The 12,500-nt window shown below is 41.5% G+C and overlaps 1 protein-coding gene, 6 non-coding genes and 1 pseudogene across 7 annotated transcripts; 2 read left to right on the top strand and 6 right to left on the bottom strand.

Moving 5' to 3' along the window:
* Positions 1-27: 27 nt before the first annotated feature.
* Trnav-cac (transfer RNA valine (anticodon CAC)) lies at positions 28-100 on the bottom strand. Its single transcript has one exon. It is a non-coding gene; the product is annotated as a tRNA-Val (tRNA).
* Positions 101-702: 602 nt separating this feature from the next.
* Positions 703-776, top strand: Trnak-cuu (transfer RNA lysine (anticodon CUU)). The gene has a single exon. It is a non-coding gene; the product is annotated as a tRNA-Lys (tRNA).
* A 1,406-nt stretch (positions 777-2,182) lies between these two features.
* Trnav-cac (transfer RNA valine (anticodon CAC)) lies at positions 2,183-2,255 on the bottom strand. Its single transcript has one exon. It is a non-coding gene; the product is annotated as a tRNA-Val (tRNA).
* Positions 2,256-2,859: 604 nt separating this feature from the next.
* Trnan-guu (transfer RNA asparagine (anticodon GUU)) lies at positions 2,860-2,933 on the top strand. Its single transcript has one exon. It is a non-coding gene; the product is annotated as a tRNA-Asn (tRNA).
* A 1,040-nt stretch (positions 2,934-3,973) lies between these two features.
* On the bottom strand, positions 3,974-4,045 carry Trnap-ugg (transfer RNA proline (anticodon UGG)). The gene has a single exon. It is a non-coding gene; the product is annotated as a tRNA-Pro (tRNA).
* A 1,708-nt stretch (positions 4,046-5,753) lies between these two features.
* LOC137980754 (uncharacterized) lies at positions 5,754-6,830 on the bottom strand. Its single transcript, XM_068828181.1, has one exon. The coding sequence runs from the start codon at positions 6,828-6,830 to the stop codon at positions 5,754-5,756; it is 1,077 nt and encodes a 358-aa protein (XP_068684282.1).
* Positions 6,831-9,058: 2,228 nt separating this feature from the next.
* Trnav-cac (transfer RNA valine (anticodon CAC)) lies at positions 9,059-9,131 on the bottom strand. Its single transcript has one exon. It is a non-coding gene; the product is annotated as a tRNA-Val (tRNA).
* Positions 9,132-12,300: 3,169 nt separating this feature from the next.
* The window catches only part of LOC137979448 (uncharacterized), a 613-nt pseudogene continuing 413 nt past the window's right edge, over positions 12,301-12,500 (bottom strand).

The following is a 12,500-nucleotide window of genomic DNA, read 5'->3' as shown; positions in this document are numbered from 1 at the left end:
AGGTATAGGTTCCTCAAAAATGCGTTTTGTTTTCGGCAGGACTTGAACCTGCGACCTTCCGCGTGTGAGGCGGACGTGATAACCACTACACTACGAAAACAAGCACGACTTTGTGAGCGGTTAATTATTTGCGGAATGTTAAGGAGTATGAAATTAAAAAGGATCACTGTGCTCTCAAGTGATCCAAATTTCACAACTGCACTCTTCTGATGTAGGGCTTTTCTTTAAGAATGAGGAACTTCAGGCATTGCAAAAAGCGTATTTAAAATCAGGCTTGCTTTTAAAGTTTCTTTGTCTTTGGTGTGTGTGAAACTCGAAGATTCTTGCGAAATAGAGTTGTCACCGTGAAGTTAAACATTAAGATACTGGAGTGTAAGTGCACGGAATAAATGCTCTCAAGGGTTACCACTAGTGCAAAAAAATCAAAGGAAGGTTAAAAATTTCTTCAAAGACGTTGTGGGCTGGTTGTTTTGTGGACAGCTGTTGGAAATAACGAAGCAAGTGAGGCATGAGTAGAAGGAAATCAAAGGATCGTTAACAACACGTTCTGGTTTGGTTGTTCTTTTTCTCGACAGTGCTACTTTCGTGTCTGAAAAGGACAAGAAAAAATGGCCGCAGGAATTTAGAAGGCTCATCGCATAGTCGTGGTCAAGATTGAGAGGAAGTTTATCCAATCTTGTGCTCGGCCAAGCGTTCATACCTGTCTCTGTGGCGCAATCGGTTAGCGCGTTCGGCTCTTAACCGAAAGGTTGGTGGTTGAAGCCTACCCAGGGACGCTTAGTTTTGATTGGCATTTGCCAGCTGTAGGCAAACAACTCAAGGTTGGCCATGACTAAGGGGCCAATCGGAAGATCACTTCGTCACCTTCGTCAAAGCGAGTTTATGGGTGAGGTCTTTGCCTTGAAAGCGATTTTCATTCATCTGTAGAGTTGATTACGGGCGTTTTTCGGGTCAACATTAACAGCTTTAAAAAATGGAGGATTCCAAGTTTCCTGAAAAAATCAGCAGGTGGTGCTCATTCCTCCGTGAGGCTCCTTTTCTGTCACTTGCCGTGAATGTCCCAGTGATTTCACAGTCACCAGGTGAACAGGAGTTCCCATCGTTGAACCAATAGAGACCTTGTTTAGAAGTTTACAGCGGATAAACTGCTCTTCATTCCAAGGAAAGACTCGCAGACATGACATGATTAAACTTGGTAACAATACAACAGGCTGCCTGTGGAAAATCCGGGTGTCGATCTCGGTACCTCCCGCATGCGAAGTGGGCGCTATATTCCCCGTTTCCCGGAACCACGCTGGGTAAGTGATAATTATGCGATTTGCACTTAAATGTTCGCCACCGCGATTCCTTGAGCTTCTCATTTGCATCGTCTGTTTTTGCCGCGACACCTCGTCGTCCGTGATCAGATATATTGTTGAAGAGACCATCAGGTCGGAAGAAAGCTTGGGATTAGGCACAAAAGTGACACGAGCCACCAGCTATGGAAATGTCACAAGACCACTTGTCAACGTTAAATCTTAAGAGTAAGAGAGTTTAATGTCATCCAGCTCTGTGGTTTAGAAGACAACTCGACCAAGATGCGAGGATCCTATGCTTGCTTCAAGCTTTTTAACTTGAACAGAAGCGGGAGGTCTGGTGTGACACGTTTGTGGCATGAATGTGCTAATCATGCGCAGGGGTGAGACGAATTTGCCAAGCTTTCCAGTTTATGATTAATTTTGATAAGTTGACCTCCAATGGCGAAAGAAGAGTGTGCCGTATGTTGGGGCGTGATACTGACGGCAAGTTCTTGATCTATAAACATTGCTGTATAAAAGGGCTTGTCCGGGAGTCGAACTCGGGACCTCTCGCACCCACAGCGACTTGAGCGAGAGTTGAAAAGAAACCCTACCACTGGTCCTAATGTGGTGTTCTATGTCTAAATTGTCTCATTGTTAATCACCACGTGAGTGAAGTAGCTGAGTTGAGGGAATTCGCGTTTAACAGGTACCGATGAACAGACTTAGACGGACAGAAGGAAAGTGCATTTTCTTCGACTTGACAACATATGATCAATGGTCTTTGGAGATTGCGGGACTGCAGGTTGTTGGGCTGGAATAAACATGGTGTAGCAGTCTTTAAAATAAAAAACCTGGATTTTAGGTCGTTTAGCTTCAGCTATAGGCTCCTCAAAAATGCATTTTGTTTTCGGCAGGACTTGAACCAGCGACTTTCCGCGTGTGAGGCGGACGTGATAACCACTACACTACGAAAACAAGCATGACTATATATGTGGTTAAGAAAATTGTGGAATGTTAAGGAGTATGAAATTAAAAAGGATCACTGTGCTCTCGAGTGATCCAAATTTCACAAATGCACCCTTGTGATGTAAGGCTTTTCTTTTAAGAATGAGGAACTTCAGGCATTGCAAAAAGCGTATTTAAAATCAGGCTTGCTTTTAAAGTTTCTTTGTCTTTGGTGTGTGTGAAACTCGAAGATTCTTGCGGAATAGAGTTGTCACCGTGAAATGGAACATTAAGATACTGGAGTGTAAGTTCACGGAATAAATGCTCTCAAGGGTTACCACTAGTGCAACAAAATCAAAGGAACCTTAAAGTTTTCTTTAAAGACGTTGTGGGCTGGTTGTTTTGTCGACAGCTGTTGGAAATAACGAAGCAAGTGAGGCATGAGTAGAAGGAAATCAAAGGATCGTTAACAACACGTTCTGGACTGGTTGTTCTTTTTCTCGACACTGCTACTTTCGTGTCTGAAAAGGACAAGAAAAAATGGCCGCAGGAATTTAGAAGGCTCATCGCATAGTCGTGGTCAAGATTGAGTGGAAGTTTATCCAATCTTGTCCTCGGCCAAGCGTTCAGACCTGTCTCTGTGGCGCAATCGGTTAGCGCATTCGGCTGTTAACCGAAAGGTTGGTGGTTCAAGCCCACCCAGGGACGCTTAGTTTTGATTGGCCTAGGCCAGCTGTAGGCAAACAAGTCAAGGTTGGCCATGACTAAGGGGGCAATCGGAAGATCACTTCGTCACCTTCGTGAAAGCGAGTCTATGTGTGAGGTCGTTGCCTTGAAAGCGATTTTCATTCATCTGTAGAGTTGATTACGGGCGTTTTTCGGGTCAACATTAACAGCTTTAAAAAATGGAGGATTCCAAGTTTCCTGAAAAAATCATCAGGTGGAGCTCATTCCTCCGTGAGGCTCCTTTTCTGTCACTTGCCATGAATGTCCCAGTGATTTCACAGCCACCAGGTGAATAGGAGTTCCCATCGTTGAACCAATAGAGACCTTGTTTAGAAGTTTACAGCGGATAAACTTCCCTTCATTCCAAGGAAAGACTCGCAGACATGACATGATTAAACTTGGTAACAATACAACAGGCTGCCTGTGGAAAATCCGGGTGTCGATCTCGCTACCTCTCGCATGCGAAGTGGGCGCTATATTCCCCGTTTCCCGGAACCACGCTGGGTAAGTGATAATTATGCGATTTACACTTAAATGTTTGCCACCGCGATGCCTTGAGCTTCTCATTTGCATCGTCTGTTTTTGCCTCGACACCTCGTCGTCCGTGATCAGATATATGATTGAAGAGAGCATCAGGTCGGAAGAAAGCTTAGGATTAGGCACAAAAGTGACACGAGCGACCAGCTATGGAAATGTCACAAGACCACTTGTCAACCTTAAATCTTATGAGTAAGAGAGTTTAATGTCATTCAGCTCTGTTGTTTAGAAGACAACTCGACCAAGATGCGAGCATCCTATGCTTGCTTCAAGCTTTTTAACTTGAACAACAGCGGGAGGTCTGGTGTGACACGTTTGTGGCATTAATGTGCTAATCATGCGCAGGGGTGAGACGAATTTGCCAAGCTTTCCAATTCATGATTAAATTTGATACGTTGACCTCCAATGGCGAAAGAAGAGTGTGCCGTATGTTGGGGCGTGATACTGACGGCAAGTTCTTGATCTATAAACATTGCTGTATAAAAGGGCCTGTCCGGGAGTCGAACCCGGGACCTCCCGCACCCAAAGCGAGAATCATGCCACTAGAGCAACAGGCCGTGCAGGGAAAGCTACCGTCACGCCCACTTGTGTTGTAATGTAATGTAATATAATGTAATGTAAATCTTTATTTAGACACGGAGAATCATCAGTTAAGTTAATAATTAAAAATTAAAACTTGAACAACTGCTTTACATGATTGCCGTGTGGAACTCCGATATCTCAGATACTTTCTTAATACCCCGTTTAAACTGCCCAATAGAACAAACGCTTTTTAAATCTTGGGGCAAGTTGTTCCACAAACAGGCCCCTCTGTAGCAAAAACTTCGTTTTAAGTAATTAGTATTTGGCTTGGGCAGCGAAAGCTTTCCTTCCAGATTTCTTAGGTTATAATCATTAACGTGGCGTTCAGTGAAGAGACATTGAAGATAGTATGGGGCAAGTTCATTTAATGTTTTATACATAATTAAAGCTTTCTGCTTTTTACGACGAAGAGACAGCTTTTCCCACCTAAGCATCGCGAGAAGGAGGTTTAAGCTCTTATCAAAAGGTGATTGCGTAATTACTCTGGCAGCGCGATTTTGTAATTTTTGTAATTTATCACTCAAACAGCCACTCATACCATCCCAAACCGGGCTGCAGTAATCAAAATGTGGTAATATTAAAGCATTATAAATTTGAACTGCAACATCCCTCGGAATAAAAGGTTGTACACGTTTCAATGCACCAATGGCTGAAGAGACTTTCTTGCTTATCTCGTCAACTTGTTTAGACCAAGAGAGTTGTGCATCAATGGTAAGACCCAGAGATTTAATATGGTCAACTCTCTTGATCGTCCTGTCATCGATACTTATATTAATCTCCTCACATTGGGTATTCAATCTCTGCCTAGATCCGATTATCATTAGCTCAGTTTTGGCCACATTTAAACTTAATTTGTTGGCTCTCAGCCAACAGGTAAGATTGTTAAGTTCAGAAGTCACTGCTAGATTAAGATCGCCTACCGTTTTTGCAGATAAGGTTATACTGGTGTCATCAGCAAACATTCTCGGCGCAGCAACCCGCAGGCAGTTAGGGAGATCGTTAATGTACATCAAAAAAAGCAAGGGACCCAGGATGCTACCCTGCGGCACGCCACATGTAACAGTGCTGGCAGTAAACAGATTTCCATTTACATTACACCTTTGGGTCCGATTACTTAGGTATGACTGAAACAACTTAGCAGTTGCCTGGTCAGCACCAAAGTAAGACAATTTACGTAAAATAATTTCGTGATCAATTGTGTCGAAAGCTTTTTTAAGGTCAATGAAGACTACTCCGTTCAGGAAGCCGTTGTCAATGTTAACAGACCAGCTATTTGTCGCCTCAAGCAAGGCCGTCAGGGTGCTATGTAAGGAGCGAAAGCCCGACTGACAACTTGATAACAATTGATTGTCATTTAGGTATTGGTACAGTTAATCGTAAACAATTTTTTCAAAAACCTTCGAGACAACCGGAATAGCGGAAATTGGACGATAATTGTTGAGGTCCGATTTTTCACCCTTTTTAAACACCGGAGTTACCCTGGCCATTTTCCATTCTGTTGGATAAATCCCAGTGATAATTGACTTTGTATATATGACGGTCAGCGATGGAGTAACAATACTAGCAGCCATTTTTAACAACTTACTTGGGATCATATCGAGGCCAGTGGCTTTCTTTTCATCAATATTCCTCAATAGGTTAAAAACAACGTCAAGACTAGGAGTTTTTAGATGAAATGCTTTATCAGTGCAGAGTAAACTCTGCAGCAGGAACCTCTTGGGCTAGCACTTGGCCAATATTTGTGAAATGATCATTAAAAGCTTCCGCCATGTCGCCAGGACTGCTTATTGTTCTGTTGTCAACTTGGATTTCTAAGATATTCGTCGACTTGCTAGTGTTACGTGAGGTTAACTCGTTAATGAGTTTCCATGTTTTGCGCGGATTCCCTTTGCTAACTTTCAAGTTATCAGAAAAGTAGCGCTTCTTTGCTTGTTTAATTGCATTATTTGCTTGGTTTCTAGCACGTTTAAATTGCTCCCACATGTCATGATCATTCGATGAAATTGCTTTCTTTTTAATTAAATCTCTTCTATGTATTTTATTCAATAACTCTTTAGTAATCCACGGAGCCCACTTTTTACTAATTCTTTTTAGTTTGCGTGGTGCGTGTTTGTCCATGCAACTAACAAACATTTGTTTCCATTCATGCCACAAGCCATTTGGATCAGAACACAGATCAACATTCGACCACGGCATTTGTTCCAGATCATTTAAGAACTTGTTCTTTTCAAAGTGTTTAAATTGCCTCATTTCAATCGTTCGCGGGCAAAAACGGTCATGATGGACTTTGCGCGTCATAAATACAAGAGAGTGATCACTAATCCCAAGGTGAATGACACCTGAATTTGAAACTTTCTCTGGGGAGTTGGTGATACATAAATCAATAAGTGTCTTAGAGACAAGAGTGACGCGTGTTGGCTCAGTGATTGACTGACTAAGACCATAAATGTCAAAAATGTTTGTTAGATGAGAGGAAATATGAGCAGAAGCCTCTGGCAATAAATTGCAGTTAACATCACCAAGTATATATAGTTCCTTACTTTCAGCGTCAATTTTGTCAATTACATTTTCGAATTCATTGAAACGTTCAGGCGAAGAGTTTGGAGGTCGATACCAGGTGCCGACCAGGAATACTGAACTTCGTGGCTTACTAATTTCGACAATAAAGCACTCGAGGTCATCATTAATCAAATCATCACGTATTCGATAGTTAAGATTTGTGCGCAAATAGATACAAACACCGCCCCCCTTTCCTTCCATTAACTCTACGGTCTTTTCTAACTATTTCGAAACCAGGTATCACTATCATGAACGGTTGAGTCTAGTTTAGTCTCGTTAATTGACAAAATATCAATTTTGGAATCATGCATGAAAACTCTAAGTTCGTCAATGTGAGAGGGCAAACTGTTAATATTAAGGGAGGCGATGATCAAACCTCGGCCAAAAATACTAGAACAGTTGAACTTACCCCAGTTTTCGCGTGGACGGTCATCAGTCGAATCGGATTCCCAGACAGCAATGTCCTAATCTAAACGTAAATAATTTATAAGATTCTGTGCAAGACGAGAGGTCCCAGACTTGTTTAAATGAAGGCCGCTACGATTTAAGTGATTCGAGGTAGAAATGTTTGAATGATCAACAAATCCCCAGCTCTTCCGATTGCAGCAATCTTCGAGGATTCTGTTCACTTCAGCTATTTTGCAAGCCAAGGCTTCATCGTCAGATCTACACACAAGACTTGATAACGCAATCTTTGCTGGAGATTCACAGCTAACCATCGTGGCCAGGTCGATTATTTCATCAGCACAAGCACGAGGGGTGTCGCAGGATCTTAGGCTATTAGTCCCCACATGAAGTATGATCTCGTCTGGATTCTTTCGTAGGAGTGGCTTTATAAAATCATGCATGTCTTCCCTTGTGCATCCCGGAAAGGAGGATATCTTAACTCTCGAATTTCTAGACATTTTATGGCCTTGGAGGTGCTTGAGAACAGAATCCCCGGCAATCATAACTTTCTTTTGACGATTAGGTCGCGCTTGATGGCGCTTTGTTGTCGACTTGGTTGATACAGATTGATTAGTCCTTTGTGTTGTAACATCGATAGGCCGGCACGAGGGTCTTCTGAAGCTTCTATCATCGTTATTTGCAGTACGGTTATTCTCATTTCTCACATCCACTTGCGCTTCATTAATTCGACGAAGGGACTCAAAACTGTTTCGAGTTTCGGTGATATCAGGGCGTACTGTCTTCTGGCTACGTTCACGATTTCCGTTGTTGCCTCGCTTCTCATCCACATGGATCCAGCATTCGCTTGACTTTGGTTCTTTGTTTTCAGCATCTCTCTTTTCTTGCATAATGATGGTTAGTGCAAACCTAAGGGATTCATTCTGTTGTTCTAAAGACAAAAGGCGGCTCTCAAAGGTCAAACATCTTTCTTCCAAATCTTTGATTGCATTGTCTTTTTTAGAAAGAGAGGATAATAACGTTACGCACCTCTTCTTGTAATCAAGTAGTTCGGAACAAGAAGCATTTTAATCTTGATGTTTGGTATTAATAATGGACAAAAGCTTTGAATTTTCTTCAACTGTTTTTTGAAGTATCAATAAATCAAGTTTTAAACCCTCAATGTCGCTCACAATTTCTGAATTTGGTCGCTGTTGAGGACAATTTGGCGAGCTCTCGTCGTCGATCGATGTTCCACCATTTAGGTGACAACTGTTGGCTTCCTACGATAATGATGGCTGCATTGTTTGCTCGATTGATACCAAAGGTTCTGGGGCTTGTAAATCCGTTAAAGTTCCCGGCTTCGTTCGTACTAATTCCACTAGTTTGTCCTTTAGACCAGGGCCATCGCGTCCCTGAAAGTTCAGGGTTTGTTGTTTCTTGCTATACCAGTTTATTATTACATTACCGTTGGAACTTTTGAATTGTTTCGTATTGCCACCAGGCGTAAATCTTTATTTAGACACGGAGAATCATCAGTTAAGTTAATAATTAAAAATTAAAACTTGAACAACTGCTTTACATGAAAGACTAAGATATTCCAGTTCACAGGCCTCAGGTTCAAGCGAACAAGACTCGCTTTTTGGCAGTGAGTCGTGATCATCATCAGAACTACAAACTAGCTGTCCGTCCGCGGCCATCTTGTTGCAACTTTTTAGAAAATTACTTGAGCGAGAGTTGAAAAGAAACCCTACCATTTGTCCTAATGTGGTGTTCTATGTCTAAATTGTCTCATTGTTAATCACCACGTGAGTGAAGTAGCTGAGTTGAGGCAATTCGCGTTTAACAGGTACCGATGCACAGACCCAGACGGACAAAAGGAAAGTGCATTTTCTTGGACTTGACAACATATGATCAATGGTCTTTGGAGATTGCGGGACTGCAGGTTGTTGGGCTGGAATAAACATGGTGTAGCAGTCTTCAAAATGAGAAACCTGGAGTCGTGGTCGTTTAGCTTCAGGTATAGGTTCCTCAAAAATGCATTTTGTTTTCGGCAGGACTTGAACCTGCGACCTTCCGCGTGTGAGGCGGACGTGATAACTACTACACTACGAAAACAAGCACGACTATATATGTGGTTAAAAAGTTGTGGAATGTTAAGGAGTATGAAATTAAAAAGGATCACTGTGCTCTCAAGTGATCCAAATTTCACAAATGCACCCTTCTGATGTAAGGCTTTTCTTTCAAGAATAAGGAACTTCAGGCATTGCAAAAAGCGTATTTAAAATCAGGCTTGCTTTTAAAGTTTCTTTGTCTTTGGTCTGTGTGAAACTCGAAGATTCTTGCGGAATAGAGTTGTCACCGTGAAATGGAACATTAAGATACTGGAGTGTAAGTGCGCGGAATAAATGCTCTCAAGGGTTACCACTAGTGCAAAAAAATCAAAGGAACGTTAAAAATTTCTTCAAAGACGTTGTGGGCTGGTTGTTTTGTCGACAGCTGTTGGAAATAACGAAGCAAATCAAAGGATCGTTAACAACACGTTCTGGACTGGTTGTTCTTTTTCTCGACACTGCTACTTTCGTGTCTGAAAAGGACAAGAAAAAATGGCCGCAGAAATTTAGAAGGTTCATCGCATAGTCGTGGTCAAGGTTGAGTAGGAGTTTGTCCCGTCAGACCTGTCTCTGTGGCGCAATCGGTTAGCGCATTCGGCTGTTAACCGAAAGGTTGGCCATGACTAAGGGGCCAATCAGAAGATCACTTCGTCACCTTCGTCAAAGCGAGTCTATGTGTGAGGTCTTTGCCTTGAAAGCGATTTTCATTCAGCTGTAGAGTTGATTACGGGCGTTTTTCGGGTCAACATTAACAGCTTTAAAAAATGGAGGATTCCAAGTTTCCTGAAAAAATCATCAGGTGGAGCTCATTCCTCCGTGAGCCTCCTTTGCTGTCACTTGCCGTGAATGTCCCAGTGATTTCACTCTCACTAGGTGAACAGGAGTTCCCATCGTTGAACCAATAGAGACCTTGTTTAGAAGTTTACAGCAGATAAACTGCTCTTCATTCCAAGGAAAGACTCGCAGACATGACATGATTAAACTTGGTAACAATACAACAGGCTGCCTGTGAAAAATCCGAGTGTCGATCTCGGTACCTCCCGCATGCGAAGTGGGCGCTATATTTAGCGTGTCCCGGAACCACGCTGGGTAAGTGATAATTATGCGATTTGCACTTAAATGTTCGCCACCGTGATGCCTTGAGCTTCTCATTTGCATTGTCTGTTTTTGCGCATATAAGCACATTTTAGCATCAGTATATATGGGTTTTTTTAGGAAGCGTATGTTTGGCCATTTAAAACGCGCATATACGCGATCTTAATGGTCGTATACATGGGCTCAAAGCCCATACGTATCGTATTTAAAAAAGTATACGCGGCAGAAAAACCCGCGTATACCCTGTCGTAATTTGAAACGAATGGGCAACCATAGTTATCGAGATTTCTATACAAATCCCTATAATTGTTTACCTTTCGACTCTGGGCCATCTGTGGTAACAGTAATGTTAGCTAGTTTCCATTCCTCCTCTTCTATGAGTGGCCATTTCAGGAACGTTTTTGTGAGTTCCTCGGATATTTCCGTACTCTTAGTTGTATTTCTGTTTTATATGCTCAGATTGGACAATTTCGTTATGATTTTGAGTTACAATGGTTGTTTTGGTCTTGGTACACATTTAAAAGGCAAATAGGAAAAATTCCAAAATTATTGTTCATTTCACCTTTAGGAGAAGACGGCAGATTCAGAGGTACGGAGTTCAAGATCAAATGTTGCCCAGTCTGCTGAGTATACAGAAAGGTCTTGAGAAATGTGCAATTTCTGTTGGTAGCGTTGTGTAGAGGGAGTAGTATTTTTTTTTGGGGGGGGGGGGGGAGATAGGATGGAGGTGATGGAGAACACCAGGGAGGGGTAAGTGAGTAGAAGGGAGGGAAAAATGTCTATTTTTTTTTAACCCCCTAAAAAAACCAAGTCCCAGCTTTCTTAACTACACCTTCAAAAAAAGAAGAATCTCTTTTTGAGACAGTTGATTTAAAAAAAAAAACAGTTTAAGAAATTTAAACTGGTTTGAAAAAAAAAATAACTGCTTTGAAAAAAAATCAAATATAAAAAATTTAAACCACAACATATACGTTCCTTCTTCGACGAAACGGAGTAAGGGAAAATTTTCTTACTTTTACGACTTGTAGCAGTCTCCCGCTTGCCGTTTCACGTAAACACGATGCTAAAATAATTTTAACAACCGGCGTTTGAGGTATAAGCTTACCGTCTTTACGATAACGTCGTAAGGTTACCAGTTGTAAGTGGTTCTCTTGCTTTGCAGTTTTGGATGGAGAATATACCTTTCAATGGGTTTAGGGCTGGGCAAATGACTTTAAGAGAGAGTTCCAGAATTTCCACCCCTCCCCCATCCCATTTTCTTTCCGCGCAAGTGCAAGAATCTAAAAATATATATGTGAACACTCGAGAGAAAATGCTTGAGCCACTACAAGCTCACTACAAGACTTGTTTTAATAAAATTACATTTAGTACTACTAGTATAAGAAATACTGAACTGCTGACGTGTGAATGGACAAAATGCCACAAACTTCTACCAGCAGCAGAGGCAAATACTAATTCCTTATAAAAAAAAAAGTAAAGAATAGGAATACTTGATAAAAAAGCACATTTGCAAATTTGGCATTTAAACAGCCCAGGCCAAACAGAAATACCTATGCAAAAATAACCAGGAAACATTCTGAGGAAAAATTCGAAAGTCTATATAAAACATGTGTTTGTCGTTCATTCAAACAATAAAAGTGGGAATACAAAATGATCGGCAATTTGTAAGAAAAGTTAAAAGAAAGTAAAGTAACTTTGGCTCAGTTTGAAACTACTCGTGCTGGTCGGAGTTATCTCTGCTGGAGCCAGCCCTCAGTTAACTCTTAACACCAATGGAAATTTTCCGTGAGTCTGCTGCATCTGTACGATTTATTTGCGAATAGCCAGACGATTTAATTGTTGATTAAAATGAAACGAATACCGTAACGCTCCGGCTAAGCGAAAACGTCGAGCCAGTGTAGTGCCGAACCCATTGGAGAATTTGACCTGCGAGTGAAACTTGAAACAGGCCTAAGTCAAAAGGTCGTCACCATGTTACAAAATTTTTATTCATGCATACGGTTTTCAAAATGATAAAATATTTGCCAAAAGTTGTAGTTAAGGGTATTAGTAGATTACAACAGTTCAATGTGAAATCTTCAGTACCTTCTTGAGCTTTTTTCAAATTCTTTCACCATATCGCTCAATTTGTGCATAGCTTCGTAAATGCCTTCACCATTCTTTGCGCATGCTTCTTGAACATGTCATGGATTCGCTTTATGCTGCAACAGAGAAAGCTTTTGAGCAAGCTCGTTCGCCTTCAAGGCTCTCGGAAGATCTTGCTTGTTTCCCACAACAA

The sequence above is a fragment of the Montipora foliosa genome, chromosome 12 (assembly GCF_036669935.1).
Source record: "Montipora foliosa isolate CH-2021 chromosome 12, ASM3666993v2, whole genome shotgun sequence".
Taxonomy (NCBI): Eukaryota; Metazoa; Cnidaria; class Anthozoa; order Scleractinia; family Acroporidae; genus Montipora; species Montipora foliosa.
Note: the sequence above shows the minus strand (reverse complement) of the source record. Positions and strands in the feature narration are given on the sequence as shown.